This window comes from Podarcis melisellensis (genome assembly GCF_964234715.1).
Source record: "Podarcis melisellensis genome assembly, chromosome: 8".
NCBI classification, from domain to species: domain Eukaryota; kingdom Metazoa; phylum Chordata; class Lepidosauria; order Squamata; family Lacertidae; genus Podarcis; species Podarcis melisellensis.
The window spans coordinates 80,905,653-80,933,310 of record NC_138540.1 but is presented as its reverse complement, the minus strand read 5'-3'; the positions used below and the strand labels follow the sequence as shown (position 1 = coordinate 80,933,310).

At 48.3% G+C, this 27,658-nt stretch overlaps 2 protein-coding genes and 1 long non-coding RNA gene across 4 annotated transcripts in view; all 3 read left to right on the top strand.

Moving 5' to 3' along the window:
* The first annotated feature begins 2,159 nt into the window (after positions 1-2,159).
* On the top strand, positions 2,160-6,647 carry LOC309375791 (zinc finger and BTB domain-containing protein 26-like). 2 transcript variants are annotated; one of them, XM_081921716.1, is made up of 3 exons: positions 2,160-2,330; positions 4,641-4,765; positions 4,880-6,647. In XM_081921716.1, the coding sequence occupies exons 2-3, from the start codon at positions 4,652-4,654 to the stop codon at positions 5,831-5,833; spliced, it is 1,068 nt and encodes a 355-aa protein (XP_081777842.1). In that variant the 5' UTR covers positions 2,160-2,330; positions 4,641-4,651; the 3' UTR covers positions 5,834-6,647. The 2 variants fall into 2 exon arrangements, with proteins under 2 accessions (XP_081777842.1, XP_081777841.1); XM_081921715.1 differs by having other exon boundaries at positions 2,161-2,330; positions 4,641-6,647.
* Positions 6,648-16,745: 10,098 nt separating this feature from the next.
* Positions 16,746-27,658, top strand: part of LOC309376272 — a 152,813-nt gene continuing 141,900 nt past the window's right edge. Inside the window, exons 1-2 of the long non-coding RNA XR_014171140.1 lie at positions 16,746-18,718; positions 18,955-21,499. This is a non-coding gene — a long non-coding RNA (uncharacterized lncRNA). The remainder of the gene's footprint in view (positions 18,719-18,954; positions 21,500-27,658) is intronic.
* LOC309376217 (cornifelin-like) lies at positions 23,825-27,249 on the top strand. The gene is made up of 3 exons (XM_081922490.1): positions 23,825-25,393; positions 25,716-25,852; positions 26,512-27,249. The coding sequence occupies exons 1-3, from the start codon at positions 25,276-25,278 to the stop codon at positions 26,602-26,604; spliced, it is 348 nt and encodes a 115-aa protein (XP_081778616.1). The 5' UTR covers positions 23,825-25,275; the 3' UTR covers positions 26,605-27,249.

Here is a 27,658-nt window from a genome sequence, read left to right as displayed (position 1 = left end):
TTTTCCTGAGACGGGATCTAGTTTTGATCTTTTTGTCTCCCCATATATTAACCGTACTATTTCTTAGCACGTAACTTGTACAGTTTTATTCTTTCGCATTTTCCTTTAAAGAAATCTGATTTGATGTCATCATTGCTGTCCTTCGATCGTTTCAAAGTTTAAAAAAAATCCTTTAAAAACAAAACAAAAACATGTTGCAACAGATTTAGGGCGGTGCAGGCGGTTCCCTACACAGGGCGTCAAACTGAAGAGGTGCAGAATAGTAGTAGTAGGAGTAGTAATGCCACCTATTTAGGGTTACCAGACATCCCCGTTTCCCAGAGACAGTCCCCAGATTTGCGAATAAGTCCCCGGACAAATTCCATCCCCGGAGTGTCCCCTGATTTCATCTAATGTCCCCGGGAAACGCAGCAGCAGCAGTCTCAGCAGCCTGGAGCAGTTGGCTCTGGCTGGCTTCAGGAGCTGCTCGAAAGTCCCCATATGATGGTGGTGCGGGGGCTCTTAAGATGCAGCTTCTGGGCTGCCTCCACCTTCCCTGACCCCAGCAACTAAGCTGTGAAAGGAGGCTTCACGCTGCCTATCGGAGCAGCCTCCCATCTCCTACTTGCGTGCAAGCAGGAGCAGGCAGGGATCTCAGCTGTGAAGGGAGGCTTCACACTGCCTATCAAAGCTTGCGTGCAAGCAGGAGGGGGCAGGGATCTCTCGGTTAGGCAAGGGGAAGCTTCCCTTTGCAGCTGAGGGATCCCCACCCCCTTCTGCTTGCACACAAGTAGAAATGGGATTGGGGCTGCTCCAATGGGAAGGGAGGCATCACGCTGCCTAAGAGATTCCTGCCCCCTCTTGCTTGCACTCAAGTAAGAGTTGGGCAAAAGGGAGGCATCGTGCTGCCGGAGCCTCGCTGCTGCCACTCTCGACCTTCCTTCTCCGCCTTCCATGCCTGACCCACTGCACACCGCTCCCCACCACCACCACCACCGAAGAAGCCAACAACTCAGGGGCTGCCCATGCTCATGGAGAAAGGAGATACAGTGGTACCTCAGGTTACATACGCTTCAGGTTACAGACTCTGCTAACCAGAAATAGTACTTCAGGTTAAGAACTTTGCTTCAGGATGAGAACAGAAATCGTGCTCCGGCGGCGCGGCGGCAGCAGGAGGCCCCATTAGCCAAAGTGGTGCTTCAGGTTAAGAACAGTTTCAGGTTAAGAACGGACCTCTGGAACGAATTAAGTACTTAACCCGAGGTACCACTGTAGAAGCCTTGGAGGAAGGGGAAACGTGGTGGTTGAGGTCAAAGTGGTGGCCACCCCTCTGCCACCGCCATCGCTGCAACATCAATGTCCCGAACGTGTAGTATTTATTCATTTGAAGTGTCCCCGGATTCATTGAAAGAAATCTGGTAACCTTAATCTATATGCATGATGCATATCTACTCAAAAGTGAGTAGGGGCGCCACATATTGTCCTCACTCAGGATGCCCTATTACCCAAGCCTGTCCCTGGTTGTAGGAAGGGGAAATAGAAGTGCCAAATGGGGAGGTGGAGAAGACACATTGGGGGCACTGCTTTTGCACATTGCTGCTGTGTTTTATATACAGTGGTACCTCGGGTTAAGAACTTAATTCGTTCTGGAGATCCGTTCTTAACCTGAAGCACCACTTTAGCTAATGGGGTCTCCTGTTGCCTCCACCGCACGATTTCTATTCTCATCCTGAAGCAAAGTTCTTAACCTGAGGTAAGGTTTCTAGGTTAGCAGAGTCTGTAACCTGAAGCGTCTGTAACCCGAGGTACCACTGTATTGTAAGCCGCCCTGGGACCCCCGGATGAAGGGCGGCATAGGAATTTCATAAATGACAGTGTGAGGGAATTTCTGTGGAAGGAGGCAGTGGTGTGGCAGGTGGCATGGAGGTGGGGCTGGCTGCTTTCAGGGGGCTCCTGCCAACGGGCCAGAGGCTCCTGTGGGGTTCAGTGTGAGGTGGGGCGATGCCTCGTTGTCCCCAGGCATCGGACTCTTTTCAGGCGGAGGGATACGGTTCCGCTTCTGCTCGCGCGACCCCTTCACTCCCCCCCGTCCCCTCGCAACAAGCCCCAGCGGCGGGTCGCTCCGCGGAGCAATCCCTGCCCTTGCCCGCCTGGGGGAAAAAGTCCCGGACCCTCCGAGAGGGCGGATTCCAAGATGGCGGCGCGGCCGGGTTGCCGCGAGTGGCCTTGACGGAGCCGGTGTGAAGCGACCGCCTCGGAAGCCCTGAGAAGCGGCAGCGGTCCCCTCCCCACGCCCGAAGCGAGACGACAAGGCGCCGGTGGTGGGGCCGGCGAACGGGCTGCGGTTACGGGTGAGTAGCGTGAGGAGCGGCGCATCTCACGTAACTTGCGTCCGTCTGCGAACAGGAACGCAGAGGCGTACGGTGCGGGAAGAGCGTATCAGGCGTCTGTGAATAGCTCGCTGGGATGGGGAGAGAGCGAGGAGCTACGCGAACAGCGCGGCGGGGAGATCCGGGCGCCCGGCAGGAGTCGCTGCGCGCGCAGCTTCGGAGTTCGAAAAGGCGCAGATGGGCGAGGGTGGGCGTAGTGAGGCGCTTTACGCAAGCGGAGTAGAACGCTTTCGAGAATAGTAGTAAGGAGGCACATGCGCGCCGGTGGGAGGCTCAATGTTTCGCTGTGGTTTTCATTGTGTTCTCGGAGAAAACAGCCTTAAACAAACGATGCGTAAAATGCCCATTTAAAACTAATAAGCATTCCCGTGCATTCTAAGCATCAGGATAAATAGTCTTTTTTTTACATTCCTTTCCCAGTCGATATCCCTCCAAAGTGAGGGAAAATAAATAATTTCATTCATAAAAGGGTACTAGCATTTGATGCACAAAGAGGTGATCTGGTGGAATAAGCAGGGATCACATGTTATTCGGCAATCATTTCCTGTCTGTGCCTGCTGGATTTTAGCTATAGTGGCGCTTCAGCTGTCAAGTTCACAAAACATTACCATTTTGATGGAAATGTTTTTTTTGGGGGTGCAGTTAGCCAAGAGGGGTTGTGCCGAATCGGATCTTACAGGTACAGTACCCAGCTTTATAGATGTTATTGTTACTTAACTTGAAATTCTTTCTTCTGTTTATATAATTTATTACCTTGCCTGCCCTATGTAAGCAATCCTTACATAGCCGCGAGCAGCAAAAAAGTGCGTGAAAGTAAACGAATGGGCTAGTAGCATCATTTGCAGGCTACTCACTTTTGTAGGTTTATTTTAAAAGTTGGCTAAAGCAGCTCTTGTGGCAGCTTACAAGGCTAGTTAAATACCATGGGCCAATTTGTTTGTGATGTTAAACTATATGCTTCCATCAAGTGTTACTACTATTATCACATTTACTACCTGCCCATCACCAGCGGGTCCCAGGAAAGGTTGCAGTGATTTAAAATTAAAAACAGTTAAAACAGATCATAGTACAGTAATAGTATGCTGTCCACTTGGGAGACTGGAAATAGAAGATTGGAGACTGTTTTATCTGTTTATTTGGTTTCAAATAAACCAGAGTTCCATGTTGTGAATTTAAACAGTGGTTTGTTCAAACAAACCAGGATCAGGTAATGGTTTGTAATCCTTTTTGTTAACAGACCATATTTTAAAGTAAGCAAAGTTTTCCAAGTTTGGAAATATTTAGAAATTCTGGGTTGGTTACTCTCAATTTTCTCTTCCTGGCCATCTCTGATTAACCATCAAGGTTATTGTAGTTTATTAGACGCTCCAGTAAACAGGATGAAATTAAGTCCCACTGTGTTTGATGCAACTTGTGGAAGTGGCTAACCTCTAGGTGTTGTAGGAACCCAACTCATCAACCAGCAGGGCCAATGCCAGGGATGATGGGAGATTTTGTCCTACATCATCTGGAGGGCCACAGATTAACCACCACCTTAGCCTAGTAAAAATAATAAAAACAATTCCAGGCAAGTATTCTGGAAAATGAATTCCACAAACCAGATGCCATGAAAGAACACTGCCTGCCCCCCAGCCATCTGCTTAATCTCAGGGGTGGGGGGCAGTTCCAGAGAAGGAACTACAATGAAGATTGTAGCTGGTGAACAGCCTTATATAGGAGAAGGTTGATTAGAGCTCTAAGTTAAAACTAACTCTGAATTGCGCCTGGAAACATTTAAAGCACCAAAGAAATATGATCCCATGGTGAACCCTAGTTAACTGCCTTGCTGTTGTGTTCTTGACCATTTTATGACAAAAGAAAGAGAGTTGTAAACTTGCTAAACTTTTTTACAAGGCAGTAAAGTATTCGTTAAATCTGTAAAATCTCTTTGGGCACATGAATGAAGACATGAAATTTCACTCTTGGTATTAAAGTATCTTATAACTACTTCAATACTTGATGAGATTGCACAGCTGCTTGATGCAGTTTGTAGTAACATTATTTTCAACATGGAAATAGCACCTGTGTGAGTTTTCTTAAGGGCAAGTCTTTTTATTCCCCTCCACCCAATCAAACTGAAATTTCTCTTCATCCTAGTCGCTCCTAGTCTGAAACAAGGATCAGGTGCCTCCCAGTTCACAAACATGGATATCCAAGTGTCTGGATTCCCTTTTAGTGTGTTGCATATAATTCAGTTGTCCCCTCCTCCCATGTCTTGTCCCCCCTTCCCAGGCACATCAAAAATGGCCCCAGCCTGCGAACGGCTGCAGTTTCGATTTCCTGGCTATGGCGATGGGGTGCTGCACCGCATGGACCAGCTGCGGCAGCAGAGGCGCTTCTGTGACGTGACAGTGCAGGTGAACGATCTGCGGGTTCCCGGGCACCGTGTGGTCTTTGCCGCTTGCTCCCCTTTCTTGCGTGACCAGTTCCTGCTCAATGACTCACAGGAGGTGTCCGTCTCACTCTTCCAGAGTCCGGAGATTGGGCGCCAGCTTCTTCTCTCTTGCTACACAGGATGCCTCGAGGTGCCCATCAAGGAACTGGTCAACTACCTGACAGCTGCTTCCTTCTTGCAGATGGGCCACGTGGTGGAGCGCTGTGCGCAGGCAGTCTCCCACTACCTAGTCCCCAAGGCAGACACCCTGCTGCGGGAGGAGCAGGCGGAGGGGAGCTATTCCCAGCAGGATGGGGAAGAAGAAGGGGAGGAGAAGCAACCTCCTTCACCCACGGGGGAGACAGATTCCGAGGATGTCAAAGTGGAGGTGCCTGAGTTCACCCCACGCGACTCTCACGGCCCCTCTTCTCCTGCAATCTCCCTCTCCCTCATCAACTCCGCTGTGGAGATCACGCGCAGCTACCTGCAGGGTTGCTATGACGACGAAGCAAGCAGCGAAGGACTCACTTTCCCTCCAGCAGCTCCTGCCCCTGCCCCTCAGTGGAGGAACTACCCGCTGCATCGTCACCGGCACGGCACGGCCATGGCGTACAGGGACTGGCGGGCGGGTGGCGGGGTGGCATCGTGGAAGGTGCCGGGGCTGGAGCGTCCGTACCGTTGTCCCCGCTGCAACAGTGTGTTCCAGCAGCTGGGGAACTTTGTGAGCCACGTGCAGGAGCACAAGCTCTTCCTGTGCCTCCGCTGCGGCAAAGTCTTCTCGCAGAAGAGCAACCTGACGCGCCACATCCGCGTCCACACCGGCTTCAAGCCCTTCCAGTGCCCCGTCTGCCGCAAGTGCTTCACCCAGAACGCCACCCTGCAGGACCACCTCAACCTCCACAGCGGCATCAAGCCCCACAAGTGCAACTACTGCGAAATGCACTTCACCCACAAGCCGGGCCTGCGGCGCCACCTCAAGGAGATGCACGGCAAGAGCACCGTCCAGAACAGCCACGAAGAGATTGAAGAGGTCACCATTGACTTTGATTGATGCGAGAGGAGGGCGGGAGGGGCGGCTGCAAACTGAGCGGTAGATAGTCTTCCGTCAGGCCAGGCAGAGTCTTCGGTCAGTCCAAAATTCCCTTCAGCGAAAGATGGGCTGCGTGAACTGGGTAAGGGGCACACTGCAGACAGAAGCAGTCGGCGCAGGGGTGCCGCAGGTCACACTCATTGCTTTTCAAGTAGTAAGGGATGTGCTGTGGCTATAGAGTGTTTAATGTAGAAGAGCACAGAGGACAAGGACTGAACCGTGATCTGGATAGGAGACAAAGTCGCCCCACAGCAAGGAGAGGCTGTTGAGTGAGGACGCTGCCTGAGTATGTCTAGGCCTGTTTTATAAATGGGTTCACATGAGGGGAAGCCACTGCCTCAGACAGTGGATTTTGGGTGCCCTTAACAGCAGCAGTGGGGAGACGAGAGAGCTGGCTCATGGGGCACAATCCACTGGGCAAGCCCCAGTGAAAGGAAGGGGAGCCCTGCAAGAATGTGATGGTGCTTTCAGTGTGTGTGTGTGCGCGCGCGCGTGTGCAGAAGACCATCATGGTGGATTAGTGTATAATGGGATTGCGATTTAGATTTCCTACCTCACACGTGTCAGTGTTTGCTCTGGCCCCGGTGTGGCCGCTGCAGAATTAGCCATCTGACTCAACACCAGAAGAACTTAATCATATAGGGATGACAGGAGATGGAAGTTTACAGTTGATTGATGGATTAAAATTAACGCCATTGGGTTCGGGTGGCAGACACCCAATAATTCTTGAAATGATTGCTAATCTCATAATAAAATATACTACATGTCACTAAAATCGGTCTCCTTACCAAGATGTTTGGAAAGTGGTCAACATTTTGCTGCTGTTTTTTCCCGAAAGGGGACAAGCAAGAAATTAACAGGCCACTTGGCCTAAGGTCTGCCTCTGGTAAATTGAGGGACTACGTTGTTGATGATAGATGTATGGCGCACACTAAAGAAGTCATTATTGCTTACTATCAACATGGCTTCTTTGGAGGGAAGTCCTGCCTGACCTGCCTTCTTTAGATCTTTGAGAGTGTCTACAACTCCATGTAAGCTATCAGCCTTGACGCCTATATGAAGATTTCTTCTTGTTCAAAGGAAGTGTGCCACTGGGTACCAGTTGCTGGGGTGTAACAGCAAGGGAGTCTATTGGAAATTTTTTTCTGCTTAAGGCTGTGTTGGTGGACTTTTTGGAGGCATCTTGCTGGTCGCTGATGGAAAATAGATACTGGACTAGATGGACCTCTAGTCTCATTTCTCAGGCTTGTACATCAGCCTTGCATTTAAGCAGTGGCATAGCGTGGGTTGTCAGCACCCGGGGCAAGTCAAGTAATTTGCGCCCCCTAACCCGTGGATTTTAGCACTCGAGCAGAGAGCTGCAAGTGTGAGCACGCCCCCCCCCAGATGTTGCGCCCGGTGCGGCTGGCCCCCCTGCACCCCCCACGCTACGCCACTGCATTTAAGCACTAGCCTGGCTGGTGTAAGCAACCAGAAATTGTATGCTGGCAAGCAAGTAGCTTGGCAGAGAAGGGGTGGAGACCTCTGTCCCTCCTCCATACCCAGCATAGAAACCAGGTGGGCTTCCCAAAGAGAGGAGCCTCTTCCTCTGTGCCCAGCATTGAAATGAGGTGACCCACTGCAGGAGAGATGGAGCCAGTCCCCAGCAGACTACTACTACTACTACTTTTTAAATTTATTTATTTATTTATTTTGTAGGCTACTGGCTTTCGTAGGATTATTTACAACATTCTCTTTCATCCTCTATTTTCTCTGGGCTAGGAATCACCCGTGATCCCAGTAGGCCCTTGTTGGACATCTGCGCCAACCGAGTTTGCGCAGCCACTGGGGCGACGGAATAAAAGCTTGCCTGCAACATCTTTGCTTATCTTCATTTTAAAATAATAATCAAAAAGCTGCAAAACACTCCTTCTCATCACTTTTCCTCAACAACATTGCCTAACAGTATTCTGTAACTACACACTACACCGCTTGATCAACTTAAATACAGTTTTCAAATAATTACCCTATCACATTGCTGCACTTGGTGCAGTAGGTAAGCTCCCCCTGCTAATTAGTTAAATTGTTAAGATACCTCGGGTGTGCTGAATTGTCAAAAGCTCACAGATGTGCTGCCATGCAGGTTATAATTACAAACACACACCTCTTGAGTAGCACCATTGACCACATTAATATCAAGAAAACCCAAAAGCCCTTGTGTGCTAAATCAGTACAATGCTCATTTTTTATTCTTAACCCAATTAAGATGCATTCTTGAGAGGTGGACAAAAAGAAGATGCTTGAGAAAACGTTTTCAGCTTCCTGCATCTCACTGAGGAATTATTGCTCAAGTTCTGAGAACCTTAGTCCTAGGACAAACTTTTCCTTCCCAGCACTTGTGTAACCCATTGCCTCTCATATGACTTATTTTTCCTGTTGCCTCACATCTGCTGTCGCGAGGACATGTGCTCTTTTGTCCTTAAGCACTGACAGCCTGACTTAACCTGTCAACAAACGAATTTGGAAACCAAATTTGGAAATGACTCAAGATGCCCCGGGAATAATAATGTGGAGTTAATTTCATGCAAGAGATCACGGCTTCAGGTTTGTGTCCTGATCTCTTGGGTCCAGGAAATAGAGTGGAAGATCCTGAAAGCCCCAGTTTCTAGAACCAGAGTGATGGGGGGGTAATCCTAGAAAGTAAAGTTACCCAATAATAAAAATATCTGAAGAAATGTGCATGCACACAAAAGCTCTTACCAATAGCAAACTTAGTCTCTAAGGTGCTACTGGAAGGAATTTTTTTTATTTTGTTTTGACTATGGCAGACCAACACGGCTACCTACCTGTAGTATCCACAGTAGTTCATTAACTTTACTTGGGTCAAAGTAAAAGGCACAAAATAGCAAGCAAGGTTTTGAGTCGTCATCAGATTGGCTAAGTCTGCATTGGTCTTTGTCTTTAGAGGGAACATAAGATGAGGAGACATACTTAATTTAATTAGGTTGTCCTAGATGCTGTTCAAATATCACGTTACATTTAGGGATGCTGGGATGAAAAAACAAGTGATAGCCTATACCCCTTTTTTGAAAAGATTAAAACCATCAATTATCCAGGACTGTCTCCAGCCTTGGCTCCTTCACCAATGTGATTTAGGTGAGGGATGTGCCTGAGAATTGTTAGCATCTCCTGCCTCGAGGCTACCTGCAATGTAATCTGATTTTATAGACTCGCAACACGTCCACACACATATAAATATATTTCCACTTTAAAGCTTGTGGAGCTTCTGTTGCTTGTGCTGCTGTTGATGTGGAATGAGTAGAGACCGCAGAGCGGGGGACAGGATTAAATCCTCAAATAGCACCTGCTGGTCCCATCTGCCAGCTGCTCCTCCTGGCCTATTTGACCTTGTGGCTGCAACAACTGGGCCAGCCAGTCTTCCGCTGCTGGTGCCCCCAACATGCTCAGATATCTGAAGAAGTGTGCATGCACACAAAAGCTCATACCAACAACAAACTTAGTTGGTCTCTAAGGTGCTACTGGAAGGAATTTTTATTTTATTTTGTTTCTTCCATGAAATTGAAATGTGTTTATAAAACCCTGGAGTTCTCAATGCAACCATTCTCCGTAGCTGCTGAACTGATGTAACAGGCTCCCTGGGTATCAGCTGGTACACATGTGTGCCACCCCTTTCTGCCCTTTACTGAGTGCTCTGGGAATCCCTTTTCTACTGGTGCAATAGCCAGCAAGTTGAATGGAGCCACGTCAGTGAAGCAGTTCTTGCTTTGGCTCTTCTTGGTGTTGCATGGGCCCCAGAGAATCTGCCAATACAAGAGTCTAGAGCATACTAGCTATACAATGTAGGTGGAAATTCTTTGCATAAGGAAGATGAAAATCACATAGAACATGCAGACACTGGTAGTGCATGCCTGAGTAAGTTTGCATTGGAATAGCTCTTAAGAGGCTGCAAGATTTGGACAGCCATCAGATGTGTCTTTGCTGCACAGACTAGAGAGATCGCTGAGTGCTCTACCAACTTTATTGACCCAATGACTTTGAAAGGATTCCAAAAACATTCTTCAGGTGCATTCTCTGTTCTTCCACCTTGGGTCTCCAGATGTTGTTGGACTACATCTCCCATCTTCCCCAGCCTTCTTCCTCTGTAGTGCAGGATGATGGGCGTTGTGCAACGTCTGGGGACCCAAGGTTGAAGGAGGCTGCTTTAAATCCAAGCTCAAAACAAAAACGTGTAGTTGGATCAGCTCACTGATCAACCCATATACTGTATGGCTCACAAACACTTGCCCATACTTGGCTTGCGGAGGTTGCTTTCTTAACTTGCTTGCATTCATTACTTTCTAAAAGAACCCCATGTAACAGTTTTGCCATGTCTTCATACATGTAGCATTTTCCATTTTAAGGGAATTCCACAATGTCACACAACAAGGGCTGTGGAAATGAAGCCATCGCCGATGTGACCTGTCTAATCCATGCAGCAGTCTTCTCGATGTGCGGTGTGGCAAACATTTACTTTATTTTTAAAGCGCACCTCACCTTTCCTCCAAGGAGATCAAGGTGGCAAACATGGTTGTCCATTTTATGCACACAGCAACCCTGCAGGGTAGGTTAGACTGAGATGCTGTGACTAGACTGTTGAGCTTCGTGGCTAAGTAGGAATTTGAACCTGGGTCTCCCAGGTCCCAATTCTACACTCAAACCATTATACCACAATGACTCTCAATCCCAAGTTTGATGGGGCCTTTCACAAAGCTATGCAAATGTAGTAGTATTATTGATATTAATATTATTATTAATGCCACTTAGATACCACAGATGTCTTCTGTTTCAACTTTTAAACGCCTTTCTATTCCGGCAGACTTGTGCAGTCAATTAAAGGTAAAGGGACCCCTTACCGTTAGGTCCAGTCATGACCGACTCTGGGGTTGCAGCGCTCATCTCGCTTTATTGGCTGAGGGAGCCGGCGTACAGCTTCCGCGTCATGTGGCCAGCATGACTAAGCCGCTTCTGGTGAACCAGAGCAGCGCACGGAAATGCCGTATATGTTCCCGCCGGAGCGGTACCTTTTTATCTACTTGCACTTTGACATGCTTTCAAACTGCTAGGTTGGCAGGAGCAGGGACAGAGCAACGGGAGCGCACCCCGTTGCGGGGATTCGAACCGCCGACCTTCTGATTGGCAAGTCCTAGGCTCTGTGGTTTAACCCACAGTGCCACCTGCGTCCTATGCAGTCAATTAAGAACACACAAATCCACAATAGCTAGGCAATTTCTTATTTTAACATTTTCATGTGGTTTTTATTTTATGGGTTTCTATCCAATTGTTGTAAACCACTCTGATACTTTTCTGTGAATGCTGATATATAAATATTTTTGGAAATATTAAATAAGTGTGCCAAACGGGTTTCTAAGAGGTCTGAGATAGCTCAGTCAGCAGAGCACAAGCCTCTTTCATCCGGTCGTGGGCAAAAGATTACTGCATTACAGGGGATGTCCCTGTAGATGACCCTGGTGGTCCCTTCCAACCCTACAATTCTGTGATTCTATGAGTGTTTCCTGGACAATGTGCAAACCTCTGTATGCATACAGGTTCCTGCGTTATGCAGCTGGTAGAGAGGAAATGAAATACCGTACTTTGGCTTTACCTGATGCTAAGCTTCTATGCAACATGGTTTGCCATGAGGACCTGGGAATTGTGGGAAAGTATGTTTGTGTGTAAGAGAGAGAGTGGTTTCTCCAGGTGTGACTGGGGTGTCAGTGGAGCTCTTGGTAGGTATTATCGCACTGTCCCTTTCTTGCCAGCTTTGTATTATTGGCCCTCCAGGTACTGACAACACCCAAGTTCATTATATAGAAGCTTGTTTGAGCCTTTGAAGTGGGAAGGTGGGTGGGAGAGCCAGCAGGCATGAAAGGAGCATATGAGGCAGCGAAATGATTGTTCTGCATTGCCAGGGGCACGGAGGACTAATCATATGTTCTGCAGTGGACTCAAAACTCCGCACGGCAGCAAGGGGGAGCCGTCTGTGCGAAACGGCCCCCATGCAGAGGGAAACAGAAAGCCAGCCACAGACTGCACTGGCACTGAAAGCATCTCTTTGAAGCCATAAGTCACCAGGATTAATTTTTCGTTATGGGAGCTGCCTTTCACCCTTGTCTCCTGCTGTGGAGCTGAGGTGTCGGTGCAAGAGGCTGACTGTGCCACACTGGGAAGGGCCGAGACCTGATCGGTTTATAGAAACAGCACAGTGAGGTGGCAAAACCATACTCCTGCCCTGTGTTACTTGTGACAGAAGGTAGAAGATCACATGGTTGAACTCTCGTTGATAACAAGGGTACATCTATGGGATGCGCTACCACAAGTTGTGATGGCCCAAGCTTCAAGAGCTTTCAAGCAAGATCGGGATGATTTATGGAGGACAGACCTTTCAATGGCTGTTGGCCACAATGGCCAAACAATACCTCCAATTCCAGTAGCAGTGTATCTCAGAATTCCAATTGTGGGAGACAATCAGCAGAGGAGGACTGTTGTTCCTTTCATGACCTGCTTGTGGGCTTGATGGAGGCACACTTGCAGCCAGGATGCTTAGCTAGATAGCTCTGATCTGAGCCAGCTTAGTTTTCCTTGTGTCACAGAGAAGACTAGGATCCTCTCCGACATCTGATTTTCCATGTGCAAGGACTTGGGGAGGGATGATTTTAAAATGGAATATTCACTATCAACATTTTAGTCTGGAGTGGTACAAACCAGATTTTGCCACTGCAGGGCAGGTGGGTGTATCCAGCCTGAATTGGTTGTGTGTCCACTAGGAAGTGGAGAATAGTGGTTAGAGCAGTGCAAGCGGAAACCCGAGACATCTCTGCTGATGCTAGGAGGAGGAGTCAGAATTTAGGATCTTTGGGTTTGTTCCTTCATTCTGAGAAATGGGTATGTGGCTGCAGTTATTCATTCTCTATATAATTCATTACACTGCAGGTCTGGGAGGACCCTGGAGCTAAGCTTGTTGGGCCTGCTCAATCAAAGTTGGATCCTTTATACCCAAGTGCTGTTCTCGGAAACTAATTACAGATTTAGAACAGATAGAGTCCTATCTCGTTTGGGGATCTCTTGTATGGAAGTTGTTACCATTCATGTATGATCTAGTTGAGATTCCTGCATTGCAGGGGGTTGGGCTTGATGACCCCCCGAGGTCCCTTCCAACCGTACGATTCCTTCTATTCTTCCTTTTCACCACTTCCTGGAGGTGAAAATGAACACCGCCCATCCCTATTCTACCTCTAGTACTGGGTTCTTTTGTTCACTGTGAGTGGAAAGCATTTATGAGCAGGTGAAGGGAAAGAGCTGGAAGCAGGAAACAGCCAGGAGCACTTGGGAGGAGGAAGAGGGGAAGGGCAGCCAGAAGAAAAGCGCAGGAAGCAGATAAAGTGGTGGCATAGTTTTGACACCTGCCTAGGTGGCAGCTGCCACAGACAAAGAAAGATTACTCATCAGAAAGTGTGGCTCTAAACCAGAGCTCAACAAGGCAGGGATGTTGCAACTCGGTTCACTTGAGTTGAATTGGCTGTTATAAGGCAGTAGGAAACATGATTTGCCCAGATAAAGATTCACTGGTGATAATTTTCAGGAGACCTGATAAAAACACCTGTTTGAAACCCAGGAGTGGATCAACAGGACTGAGTTAGATTAACTATGTGCAGAAACAGTAATACATACAAGGACTAGGGTGCCTTCACAAGGCAGTTCATTCCATTTGCCCGACGTTTCCCAATCTTCCACATTACACCTGAGCTTTCATATAACATAAAAACCAGTTTTTGAAAAACTCACGGAACATATTTAGTGGTCCATGTTATTTGATTCCAGGGGAAGAAAACGTTTGCAGGCCATTAGCCTGGAAAATTGCAGTAGTAAAGTTTATCCCCCTCCTGCTGCGACAAACTGGTCTCCCACAAACCAGGTGAGGCATGAAAATGGCGGAGGAGAAGTTAGCTTTGTGCAGGCGCAGTCTCAAATTGCTTGGGGAAAGCCCTGGAGAGCACTCAGGAAGCTGTGGGAGGGGTACCTTTATTCTTGTCAGCTGCTTCAACTTGGCTACTCTGGACAGACTTGCCAGAGATGAGCTGCTGTGCTCATTAAGCGTGACTCCTGTGCAGATCCTGTTTTGCTAATAAAGGTTTAACTCCAGCTTCCTCAGTGTGATTTACTGTGACAGAAGCTGGCTCACTTCTGTCACAGGCAGAACAGCAGCCACAGGTAGTTCCCCATCTCTGCAGCTATCCTATTTGGATTAACCACAAATCTTTTCCGCTTTGATCTGGGCTGGCCCACCCTCTAAATCAGAGGAGGGCAGATTTCAGATTCCTACTTCATCTTCCACTAGACCTTCCAAGGTCTACCAACCAGAGCCAAGTGCAAAAGTCGTACGGTCAGCATTAAAGAACATTGCGCCGCTTGCCCTCAGCCTAGGAATCTGCTTTCTAACCCAGAACAGAGCTGAGCTCCCAGCCCTTTTGCCTGGTTAGGTTTCTTCATTTCAGCAGCCTACTCAACAATGTGGGAAATGCCAGTTTGCTGCCGCTGCCGCTGTTGAAATAATTTTCAACCTACTGCAAATCATCCAAAGATCCACCAGTGACCTGGCATTGGTTATTTGAAAGTTAACACTAAAAATGCAATGTTTTCTCACCCGTAGACAAAGCGCCAGGAGCACCCACCCCGTTCTCATTTCTCATAAAGGAGTTTTATCTGCGAGATGCAGTTGTGTTTTGTTGTCTTCTCGTTTTTAGTAAATGGTGTTGAATTTTGTGTAGTTTTTTTATAAAGTGCTTAGAAATGTTTTATTACGTTAAGCGCCATAAAATACCGTATTTTTCGCTCTATAAGACGCACCAGACCACAAGACGCACCTAGTTTTTGGAGGAAAACAAGAAAAAAAATATTCTGAATCTCAGAAGCCAGAACAGCAAGAGGGATCACTGCGCAGTGAAAGCAGTGATCCCTCTTGCTGTTCTGGCTTCTGGGATAGCTGTGCAGCCTGCATTCGCTCCATAAGATGCACACACATTTCCCCTTACTTTTTAGGAGGGAAAAAGTGAGTCTTATATAGAGCAAAAAATGCGGTACTTTATTAATACATAATTCTGCTGTTTGTACAGCACGGTTTCTGCCCAGTCGGACATATTTCTAATCACTGCAGGGTAGGAGAATACCATCAGGGCCCAAGTTTTACATTGGCCACACATTCATTTAATGCCAGGCCAGTAAACCTGCTGACATGCACAGACCACTGGGCGCAAGTCTGGAAACTAATTTAGTTTAATTTTTAAAAGAATTGTTTTTGCTTGCTTTGGAAGCAATTTGTTCTCCTTCATTGTGGTATTTTTAATTTTGAAAGCTGCTTGTTTTTGAAGATAGCCACATGAAGCTGAAGCAGTCGCCACATCAAAGAACACCCACAGCGGTCATTGGAACAACCCAGATCCACTGATAATGATTCCATTTGCAATCTTGCCGCAAAATCAGCGGCTCCAGAAACCGCCCGGGACAGCAATATTTTTACGACTAGAAATGAAGCAACCTTTTATCCAGAAGGTGCAGCCCTTGAAAAGTCTCCAAAAAAGCCTGGAAACTGATCTCAGATTATGCAGTGCAGCTGCTTCGTATGGCCAAGATGGTATATTTTGCACTGGATAGAAACCTGTTTCTCAGAGCCTGGCTATTAAACCTTTGGAAATTTGGGGTTGAGCTGAGTCCCATTGACATGGTATCTGAATGAAGAACTAAAGAAGGGACAAGATGCAGGGCTCCAATTAGGGTGGCTGCTTCCACATCAGCCCACCAACAAAAAAGAGGCAATGCATCATCAAAAAGGGAGGATTTGCATTAAATTTGCATATGCTGATTTCTACATATAACCTGCCTCATGTCCCTGTATGGCAACCTGGAGTACCTTGGAAGAAAGGCGAGATGTAAATGTAAGAGAGATGTACGGCTAGCATTTAAGGAGGTTTCCAACTCTAAATTCCAACTCTAAAATTCGGAACGGATTAATTTCGTCTTGCGAGGCACCACTGTATGTGCATTAGCTTCTTTCCAATTATATATTTCCAATTATATATTTCCAGCTAATGCGAACCAGTGCGCGATTAGAGACAGCGTCCGGGAGAGCTGACCTCACTCGAGGGCTTCGTGCCACGTGCCCTCACCCCCTTCTTTCGAATCCGGGGGTGAATTATGGACACAGCTGGCAAGGCAGTCCCCCCATCCCCTTGGGGGGGCAAGGGAGGCTGCATACTCCCATATCAGCCTCTTAATCACCTCGTGTGGGTTGGAGAGATGTTATTGTCGGCCATCTTCCAATGCTCCCCCTGGTGGCCCCCCTGTAACCTCACTTCTTGCAATAAGGGAACCACCAGAAGGCCCTCAGCGCTGGATCTCAGTGCCCGGGCAGAATGATGGGGGTGGAGATGCTCCTTCAGGTATACAGGACTGAGGCCATTTAGGGCTTTAAAGGTCAGCAGCAACACTTTGAATTGTGCTCGGAAATGTACTGGGAGTCAATGCAGATCTCTCAGGACCGGTGTTATGTGGTCTCGGCGGCGACTCCCAGTCCCCAGTCTAGCTGCCGCATTCTGGATTAATTACAGTTTCTGGGTCACCTTCAAAGGTAGCCCCACGTAGAGCGCATTGCAGTAGTCCAAGCGAGAGATAACCAGAGCATGCACCACTCTAGCAACACAGTCTGCAGGCAGGTAGGGTCTCAGCCTGCGTACCAGGTGGAGCTGGTAGACAGCCGCCCTGGACACAGAATTAACCTGCGCCTCCATGGACAGCTGTGAGTCCAGAATGACTCCCATGCCAAATTCAATACCGGTGCTGGTCTTTTTCTCACCATAGTGGGAAAAACGCTGACCTGTGGATGTTTCTTACTCCATCTGCTGTCCTGTTACTAACAGTGAGAGGGCAACTTCAAGTTCTTCCCTTCTCCCGCACGGCTCTTCCTTCTTATATTCTTTTATCTTTAAAGCGGACTCGGGCGCTTGGCTCCCCTAGCCTCAATCCAGCTGTACCTGTCCACAACCCCGAATGAGGACGCACCTCTCTGCCAATATCAAAAGACTCCTGCTACTTTGGCCGCCTCGTCATCTGGTGGTTCAGTGTTTTGTCAAGAAGCAGTGGGAAGTCTTAATCCATCATACTTAATCCGTGTTGCCTTAGTTACCTGCCCTTGAGCCCTTGGAGATGGGGTGAGTTATGGGTCTAAAAATGAATGGTGTGAGGACCAACGAGGGCCCAGGAGTACATCTGCTTCTGTCCTGAAGCCTCACTGACTTGATAGGGACATTAAGGCTGCATTTATCCCACTTAACTGGGATGTTCAGTATTGCTATCATTTGATATGAAAATACGAGTAACAAGTGTCTATCCCATGAGAATGGTGTGTCTCTTCTTAAGAACAAATGCATGCTTTGTGTTTTGTGGTTGATGGTAGTTGATGTACACTCTTTAGAAAAGATTAGGTGGCTTGAAGGTTGGGCTGGGTTGGGTATTTAAAATGATGTTTGTTTGAGTTTTCAGTTAGGATAAAAAACCATAAGCAGATAACTATAGTAAGAAACTGGAAAATCGAGGTGAACGAGATTATGGGAGGCATCTTTCAGTCAAGGAGACAAGTGCAGTATATGCCATATATTACGTTTTCTTCTCAGGTAATAATTAAGGACATATATAAATGGTCCTTCCAAAAAAGCATATTGCAAGGATGGATTTCTTGCTTACATGTGCAATAAGATGAAACCGTATTTCAACAGAGCAATCATATTTTATATCCTTTGCTATTCTATTTTGGCGTGTTAGCTTTTTGGCAGAACAGCTTGTGAAATTTGTGCAAACCAACCTGAGATATCGCCTGCAGGTGTCTTCCAGCAGGCCACAGTTTCTAAGCTGACTGCAGTCAGAATCATTAAAATGAACTTTTTTGAAATGTGCCATCCTGCAGGTTACTGAAGATTGATAGCAGGGCTCATAAAGGATCAGGGTGTGATTTGTTGGACAGCCTGCAAGGTGATGCTACAGACCTCGTTCACAGAGAACACGGCTCTGCACCTTTAGGAGTCACACAGAAGATGGAATTTCAGCAGCTGGAGCTTATATGGTTATTTTTAAGCCACTGTATTAATAGTGCTACAAAAGTCGTGTGCCACCTCCACTCTCTGCAAGATCCCAGGGGGTTCCAGGCACTCACCCAGGGTCAGTGTTCCTCTGGAGAATTGAGACATGGAGACTGTCGTCGTTTTGCAGCCAAAACGGATGTTCAACACAACACTCTGTGCCTCCCAACCAAGGACTGCTGCCCTGGGCCTCAGGCAAGTTCTAATGACAAATACTACACTGTGCGGGCCTTGAGTCAAATGTGTAACTCCCACACATAGTTGTAAACTTGAAGCAGTACAACCTTGGAGAGTGTGCTTGCCAGTTGAGCCTACCAAATGGATTATCTGCTTCCAAGCCAGGAATAGAACCCAGGTCTTCAGCCTGCCAGATTTTCGCCTGCCATAGTTGAAGACTTGGGCGGTGTTGGCACTTTTCATCCCATCCCTTGGCCTTTGTCCCAGAGAGGTTTCAAAACACAAGAGGGTTGTGTTTTGAGGGTTAGATTGCAGCACATCCACTGAGCTCTTTTCGACTTGAGAGTTAGCCAGTGATTTCAGCTTGTTTGAAACGTCCATTTTGCCGAAACAAAGTAGGTATGGCTGTGCTCAGTGCCTGAACAGGAGACCCACCGTGGAAATGTGACTTCCATGATGGGAGTAAAGTGAGCGATAAATCCACTACAGTAGTACCTCGCTTCAGGTTACAGAATCAGCTAACCCAGAAATAGTACCTCGGGTTAAGAACTTTGCTTCAGGATGAGAACAGAAATTGTGCAGCAGCAGCAGCGGGAGGCCCCATTAGCTAAAGTGGTGCTTCAGGTTAAGAACAGTTTCAGGTTAAGTACGGACCTCTGGAACGAATTAAGTACTTAACCCGAGGTACCACTGTACTAAATTAAAATGAAAGATAAATCCACTACTAAATTAAAATGAAAGGGTTTTCTGGAAAACTTTGGATTAGAAAAATATCCACGGTCCTGAACTAAACTGGGATGTGACTTCAGTGGCTTCTGTTTCCACTGTTGGAGGCAAGGCGCTTCTCTACTATCCAGTTTCTGGGAATCACAAGAGCACTCTTGCTCTCAGGTCCTGCTTGCTGGCTTACCTATAGAGGTCTGGTTGGCCACTGATGAGTACAGGATGGCAGACTAGTGCAATTTATTTTTACATTGTTATAGGTTTGGCAGGGGTCAGTCTGGATGATACCAGTGGTCCCTTTCAGACCTGTGATCCTGTGACTGAGGTTAGAATCTGCAAGATAAAACAGGGCAAACCAGTCTGATTCTGAAAGCTGGGAAGACAGAGGTATGTTTTGCTCTGTGCTGGACTCAGATGTGTTTTGGGGCTTCCCTTGAACTCTAATGGGGAAGCAAAAACCGTTGGGGTGCTCCTGCTGTGCACCCCTCCATCCTGTGAGGAGGTTGTAGACATGTGTAAACAAAACCAAATATCCTAAGGACATCACATTCTCCATCAATGGTTATTCCAAAGAAATGGAAGCCCTGGGACCACTGGAGCTTCTTGCCACTTGGAGATTGGAGTGGGCACGGCAATATGATTGTGCCAATGCTGATTTGTGGTGTTTCTTTTTCCTGTATTTATTTTTCTTCCTTACATTTCTGTACTGCCCTTCATCCAAGGATCACGGGGCAGTTGACAGTATAAAAACAGTCGCAAGCAAAAACAGTACCCCCGTCACGTACACACATGCGCAGCTTTAAAAGCCATAGATTGTTTAATTAGCCAAAGGCCTGGGAGAAGAGGAATGTTTTTGCCAGGCAAAAACAAAAAGATAAGCAACAAAGATGCCAGCAAGCCTTCCTGGGAAAAGCATCCCCACTGCCAATTTTTAACTGGAATGAATTCATTGTGTAACTAATTAAAATGTTATAGGAAACTGCCGTTCTAAAAATGGGGGGGGGGGTCCACTGAAAAATATAGTTGCAAAAAATATTGTGGGGAATTTCCAAATTGGGGGGGGGTGTACCCCACATCACTGGTTTCAGCTGCTATTTGAAATACATTATCAGTCGCCCTGATCCTCAGGTATCGCCCAAAATTTATCCAACAGAAAAGTAAAATATGTATATCTGGCAGGTTGGAGTATGTGCAGCCGCAGAGATATGACGCTGTTTTATTTTGGAGGTGACTGGGTTTATATCTGAAACTCATGCATCTCTTATCTGAGGGAACAGCCCTAGCTAATGAACCAGCAATAAACTGGAGGGGAAGAAGGCAGAATCGCTCTTGGCATCCTGGAACCGCCTTGAAAAGCTTTGAAGGCCAAACGCCCAATTTCCAGGTGAAAGGGGAAGTGTTTGCCTCATTGCTCCGCCTGTGAGCTTCTCAGTCATCTCATCTGACTACCCTGTGGTTGGAGGAACGAGGACCATTGGCGTTACTGCCGTAGCAATGATAAAATTTTGCTCAGTGCATTAGCTGCCTTATGGAACACCTTGCCACAAGAAAAGGCGACGGCGACAAGTTTAGGAGGTGTTAGAACACAAGATGGATTGGGGAAACTTGTGGAAGGGGATAGAGATCTACAGCTGATGTTCAGCCTCAGTAGCAGCAACAGGCGCTGCGGTCCACTTCCAAGTCCTGCTCAGCAGGTTGGGCTGCACATAAGCTGCTTTTGGTGAGCCTGAGGTGTGGCTTCCATAATCTTTTGGTTGCCTTACCTTGATCACATTCTCTGGCTTCTGGTCAGTCGGCACTTCAAACAGGAGGCTGAAGAGAGCGAGCACCATGGCTTGAAGCACCTCCTGCCTCCCTATTTGCTGGAAGCTGCACAGATCAGCTGCAAGAAATGTTTCTGCAGCACTTTCCAGAGGGGTAGCCGTATTAATCTGTTGCAGCCGTTTTGTAGCGCCTTCGGGATTAGCAGTTTCATTAAGCTTTTTTTGTGGAGTGAAAAGCTGCCAGAATTACATTTTGGTCTGCAAGACTCTGTTGGTTTTGCAGCAGTAACTCCAGAGCGACTCCTCCCATGCTAAGCATTTAACTCTGCTAGAATATTGCTTTTCTACTTATAGTGTAATCCGAATGCAGGATCCACCTGAATGAGAGTTTGGAGGTCTTGCAAGTGTAACTCCCTCATCCCCACTTAAACCGCCCAAATTTAAGCTGGCCTGTTCCCCAAAAGCAGCATGGCAGGACTGGGCAAGGAGAGATTTACAGCTTTGCCAAACCCCTTCCAGCTCAATCATGGAACTGGCAAGCTGGCACAGCTTACACCGTGCAGAAGTGTGGCATAAGTGAAATTCTCCTTTCAAGGCTTGTTTTCCGTCCAGCAGGCTTGGGATGACTTGAGTAAGCAGTATAGCCTTGTCCCGATTGGAATCTGGAGTACGGGTAACTTAAACCACAGAGCCTAGGACTTGCCGATCAGAAGGTCGGCAGTTCAAATCCCTGCGATGGGGTGAGCTCCCGTTGCTCGGTCCCTGCTCCTGCCAACCTAGCAGTTCGAAAACACATCAAAGTGCAAGTAGATAAATAGGTACCACTCCAGCAGGAAGGTAAACAGTGTTTCCGTGCGCTGCTCTGGTTCTCCAGAAGCGGCTTAGTCCTGCTGGCCACATGACCCGGAAGCTGTACGCCGGCTCCCTCAGCCAATAAAGCGAGATGAGCGCCACAACCCCAGAGTCGGTCACGACTGGACCTAATGGTCAGAGGTCCCTTTACCTTTAAACCGGCATTAGGTTCCACCAGCTTCCTGGATTTAGGATTGCTCTGCCTGATGCAGAAACAGACCCTGTAAGGCATTGCCTTTGAAATGGCTTGTGTTTAAAATTCTAGAGCGTTTCCAGGTTACACAGAACTCTGCAGAGTGAAGCAGGAAAGTCAAGCTATGTTCCTCTGCCAAGCTAATATTCATACCCTATTGAATTCTTGTACACACCATTTGTACAAGTGGAAGTCACTTGCAGAAGTAGGTCACCAGAGGTGGACACTGCCCCTGCCATGTGCCTTTATCTTAGGTGACAAACAAAAAGACAATTAATTCTGTTGTGTGTGAAACACCCCTTATTAGTCAATGGTTTAATTAAGATTTAATCAGGCATCTATGTTATCAGTTTGTGCAACTTGGCTAATAAATGCAGATGCACCATCAAAGGTTCCAATAATGGGGCGTTCCGGCTTTGCTTCTTGACTGCTGCTCGTTTCAAGTGGGATTTCACCATGCAGCAGGCAATTCGAGCAGCTAAATCAGGAGCTCATTGGAAGGACTGGGCTTTTTGTTTCAATAAAGGACGGGCGCTGCAAAGTGTGAGACAACCCCTTGCTTTTATGAAATGTTGCTAAGCCGTCCCAGAAACAAATCGGGAGTGACGGCTCACGAAGCATCTAAGATTGCCTAATTTCCCAGCAAACGAAGCTCCCTTTGCCCTTTTAAATTTAAACCCAAACTCCTCTTCATAGAAGTTGTTAATTAAAAACTAATCTGGGTGTGGACTTTTTCCTCACTGTTTTAAGCCTTGGTATCCCTTTGGGGCTTGTCAGGGTGCCGACTTTGCCAGTACAGTGGCACCTCGGTTTAAGTACTTAATTCGTTCCGGAAGTCCGTTCTTAACCTGAAACTGTTCTTAACCTGAAGCACCACTATAGCTAATGGGACCTCCTGTTGATGCGCCACTGCCGCATGATTTCTGTTCTCATCCTGAAGCAAAGTTCTTAACCCGAGGTACTGTTTTTGGGTTAGCAGTCTGTAACCTGAAGCATCTGTAACCCGAGGTACCACTGTAGCATATAGAAATGAAGCCTTGAGAGGGTCTGCACCTTGATGTATTGGGGCTGTAACATGATACAGAACTTTAATCCTCCCGTTTGTTTGTTTAAAAAACCAGATCTTTAAGATCAGGAGGAAAAACTTTGGTGCTGGTAACGCAGCGGTTTGATTTCACCCTCCAGAGGCACACTCCATTAGCTCTAGAGACAAGACGGGTGCCAACAATACCATGTAGAACACTCGCTGATGTGCTAGTATTACTAGGGAATATCTGGATTTAGGGAGAAATATGGGTCGGCAGCACTTGGAGAATGCCACCTGAACAGGACCTTGCAGAGCCAAGCAGAGGCCCAGGCCAGGTAGATAATGTGCCCCCGCCTTTTTTTTTACCCTGGGGATAACTGAAGTCTTATTTATAAGTATATAAATAAATAATTTTCACAAACGTTATGCGGATGCCGGGGAAGTTTTTCTCTTGCTCTGCCAGCCATGGCCCCAGGGAATCCGCCCACCGCCGCCTTTGCGCTTCTGCGTTCACCCCAATGCATCCCCTGCGATTGTGACTATGCTGGCTGAGGCCCCCTTTGGAATCAGAGGCCCGGGCCAAGTGGCCCATATGCCCCCCCTCTGTCTGGGCCTGCACATGGATGAGGAGGAATGAGAGGAAGCAGGCGAGACTCACAGGCCACGTTAAGCTGAGGTGTGGGTGGGTCCCTATGCTCAGCTGCAGAGGGTCAACACAACCTCTTGGGAACTCGGAGTGTAAAGATTAATTAGATCTCTCCGGGAGCAAATACAGGATGACTATTAGCCATTGATAGACCTATGCCAGGCACAGGCAAACGTGGCCCTCCAGATGTTTTGGGACTACAATTCCCATCATCCCTGACCACTGGTCCTGTTAGCTAGCGATCATGGGAGTTGTGGTCCCAAAACAGCTGGAGGGCCAAGTTTGCCTATGCCTGACCTACGCACTATAACTTTCTTAAAACTGGTCATCCTACTGTTTGAAAACAGATAAACACACCCCCTGCCATAAAGAGGCGCTCAAATAATTTATAAGATTTTATTGAAAAAAACCATCATGTACTCATGTGTCAAATCCGTCAATAATTTACTTATTGGCTCGTGTCGTTCTTAACAATGAAGCAACTGGCATGCAGATGGGCTGCTTGGTGAGCTCGGCTACGTGAGCAAGGGGGCAGCTGCCAACTCTGCAGGGGGAAACGATCCCCACTGCTTTGACCCAATTTGTGGGGAGAGCTCTTGGAGTGCACCAGGTTCAGTCCAAGTCTGTTACAATCCCATGAAGCGCTGTGATGACTATTGACTGAAACGCTCCCATGTTACTGGGCTGAAATGCTTGATAACCTGGAGGCAGCAGAACTGGGGGGGGGGGGGATTCTGCTGCCACAGTCCCCAACTCCCTGGAAATCGGTGCTGCTCCTTAAATCTCTGAAAACAACTGCTGCTAACTGCGCAGAGCAGTTTCCGAGGGGTGTTGCTGTTTTTAGGGGCCACTTCCAAGTTGCCAGGGTGGGGCCGAATGAGGCCCACGATCCACCACCCCGCCATCCTACACTACTGCTTCTTCAAAATACACAAGTAACCTTTTTGCACTTTGGTGCACCTGCGCAAAGCTTATTGCACTTGCACAACACGGAACACCCTGAGGCCTGGCTAGTTTGCTTTTTGAAGAAGTGCTTGTTCCACCCACCCGAAGACAAACCCATCATCAGCGGTTACGTTGCAGCCAATCTTGAGCCCCAATGGCATGCACATCAAGTCAGGATTCACCCCCACCCGGGCTTCTCCGCACTTACGCTGAACAACATCCATACCATTTCCCAGCCACCCCATTTAGAAGAGTTCCTGGACAGTTCTGTGCAGATTTTACCTTCCTGAATAATCTGGTGCCACCTACAAGGCTGGCATGTGGCAGACCGTTGAATGCACTTTTCTCATCGCTGTTCAAACAGCACAGCTTGCCACCGTGCATTTGGGGTCAGGGGGCAGGGCTTTCAAGCCATTTCACACCTGGGGACGCCCCTCCCTTTAAAAGCCTGGCCACTGAGTGCAGCTGAAGGCATTTCTGAGTCAGTGGTTTGACACCCACGCACCTTCCTTCTCCAGCTGTGTTGCACGCTCAGCCTCCTTTTGAAATTATAATCTTTTCCCTGCCGCCAGTTTGGAGTGGCAGGAACAGTAGCAAAATGAGCTTTTGGATTCTGTGCAACCTGCAACCACCTTCTCTTCTGTGTGCCAAGACTCACACCCACGGCCTCCCATCATCGCAGGTGTGCTGTGTTCCAGCTGCAAGCCTTTGCAAATTCCTCCAAACTGCCCCGTAAGACACGAGTCTCGGTAATTCAAAGGAAGCGCTCCCCCCGGATGATATCTAACTGGGAAAGTAGCTGAAAACTGGATCCCTGTGACTGGGAGCTGATAGCTGTTTACGAGCTGGGTGCTGGGCGACCTCCTCCTTTCGATCCTCGGAGTGCCTTCTCTTCCTGGCATCATTCACCTTCATGGCTTTCCAGCCTTGCCCTGTGGTCACTCAGCCAGCAGCTATCAACAGCAACTGCCCGTGTCCATACAGGGATTGGAAATCGGGATTGACGGACTGCAGCTCGGACCAATCGATATGTGAGTGTTGCTGGGGACTGACCATGCTGGGGGCAGGGAGGAGGGTACCCTGGGCACAGTTGCTTTGCTCCCTATCTTGCAGCAAAGCTACCCTACTGCTGCCTGGCACCTCTTAGGTGCAAGGCTCAAGCCTGCCTCAAAGGCATGTCTTTCCCCAACGGAGGCTCTGTTCTTCCGTACCTGTTTGCTGATTTACAGGTATTCGGATCAAAGGCGCTCGGCTTCAGGGTCCAGTGCAGAGTGTTAGCGTTGCAGAAAATGTCCAGGTCTCAACCTGGCAATCTCCATGTCAAATTGAAGCCCTCTCTACCCCCTCCCCCAGGTTTCTGCGGGATCTTCTGCCTTCCCTGCCTCATGTGCAAGGTGGCCACGCAGTACGGCGAGTGCTGCTGCGTCCCCTTCCTGCCGGGGGCTCTTGTGGCCATGCGGACGGGCCTGCGAGAACAGCTGCGCATCAAGGTACCATCACTGGGGGGACTTCTGGGAACGTTCCAGCAGGTGATTGACAGGAGGCGCAGAAGCAAGCTCTCCGGTTGGCACATGGGAGTTATAGGCAGGGTGAAGGAGGGAGGTGCAGGCAGGGAGAAAATGCACAGAGCTCTGCAGCCTTTTGCACAATGGACGCCAGAGCTCTATCCCACCGCAGCAGCCCATGTTCTTTGTTGGGCTGCAGCCCATCGTCTGGTAGAGTCAAGGAATTAGCTCTTGCTACTGGTCAGACGGAAACTCGCAGCTCTTCCTCTTGACATACAAAAGTCCAATGTGGAGAAAGGGGAGAGGTTGCCGGATTGGTGCAGTTTGGCCAGAGGACAGAGTTTGGGGGAGACGCAGGCTGCTTTGCAGATCCAGGGGGTCTCATCTTGAGAGCACATCCTATCAGGAGATAGTTCCCATCACGCCGTCCCTGCTATTGGTGGGAACTGGTTTGAGGAAGGTGCCAAGAATTCTGCTGAAAACCCCTCCGTGGAACAAAAGATGGAATGGCTGTTAGACTGGGTTTAAAGCAGGCAATCTACACAGGCTATGTTCGGTGTTTAATCCGGGGCAGCGGGGAGGCGCTTGGAGGTAGGAGCGGAGACAAGGCTTTCCCCGACTGACGGTCCTCCCCTCTTCCACAGGGCTGTGTGTGCTGCGATTGGTGCGCTTTCTGTTTCTGCTGCCCCTGCGCTCTGTGCCAGATGGCACGAGAGCTGAAGAGCCCATGTTGTTAGCCTCATCCTGAGCTGGACACTCTGGAACCCCCTTGCTGGTCAGCCCCGTCCCCTACTGCGTTGGGGGTGCTGTGGGGCTCAGGTGCCTGGAATGAACTGAACCGAACCACTCAGAGAAGCTTTGAAGCTGAGTTGCAAAGCGCTGCCAAGTTGGTTTCCAGCTGACTGATGAAGCGCAGGCATAGGAGAACTGCAAGCTTTGGACTGTCGTGGTTTGTGCCTCTCACTGGACTTCAGGTGTTGCTTCACTAAGGACAGTCACAACCTGCTTCTCCAGTGTGTGTGTGTGGGGAAGAGCCACATCACCCTCTCTCCCCTGTTAATATTACACTGGGTGCATATAGGAAGTTGCTGGCGTTGTAAATAAATAAGGGGGGGGGGGATACAGCTCTCCTCCTGCAATCGATTTGGCAGCAAAGCATCTCGATTCTTCAGCTTCCAGGGGTTGTGTCCAGGAGCTGCATACACGAAAGGCAGTTGATTCAGAACTGTGATGAAACATCCCTGGGAACTGAAGCTGTGGTTCTCAAAATGCTGAGCAAAACAGAAGGGCCAGTTGACTTCAGTCACAGAACTGTAGAGTTGGAAGGGACCCCAAGGGTCATCTAGTCCAACCCCCTGCAATGCAGGAATCGAGGGGCTAAAGCTTTTCCTAGGCTGTGCCATTTGAAGCCATGTGACACATGCGGAAAGGCTTGGCACAAGTCCTTCTCCCTGGTGAATTGGTGTCGTAGGTGCAGCGAGTGTTTCTCAAACCCGAACCCCAACTCCCCCCCCCCCCAGTCTGAAGTTGTACAATACATACGTAAGCCATCTCTTTGGCAATCTGGTGTGTGGGCTGATGGCTGATGGGAGTTGTAGTCCAACAACATCCAGACGGCACCAGGTTTGGCAATGGCCCATTCAGCACTTGATTGTGTTGACTCCACAAAACCACCTCCAGCTCGGCTATTTTGCCAAGGAAGGAAACCGTGTTAGGGAAACTATGACCTTCTGAGGGCTTTTGGTGTCTGTGTGAAGGGGGTGGGTGGGCAGGCAGTGGTGGCCAAAGGAC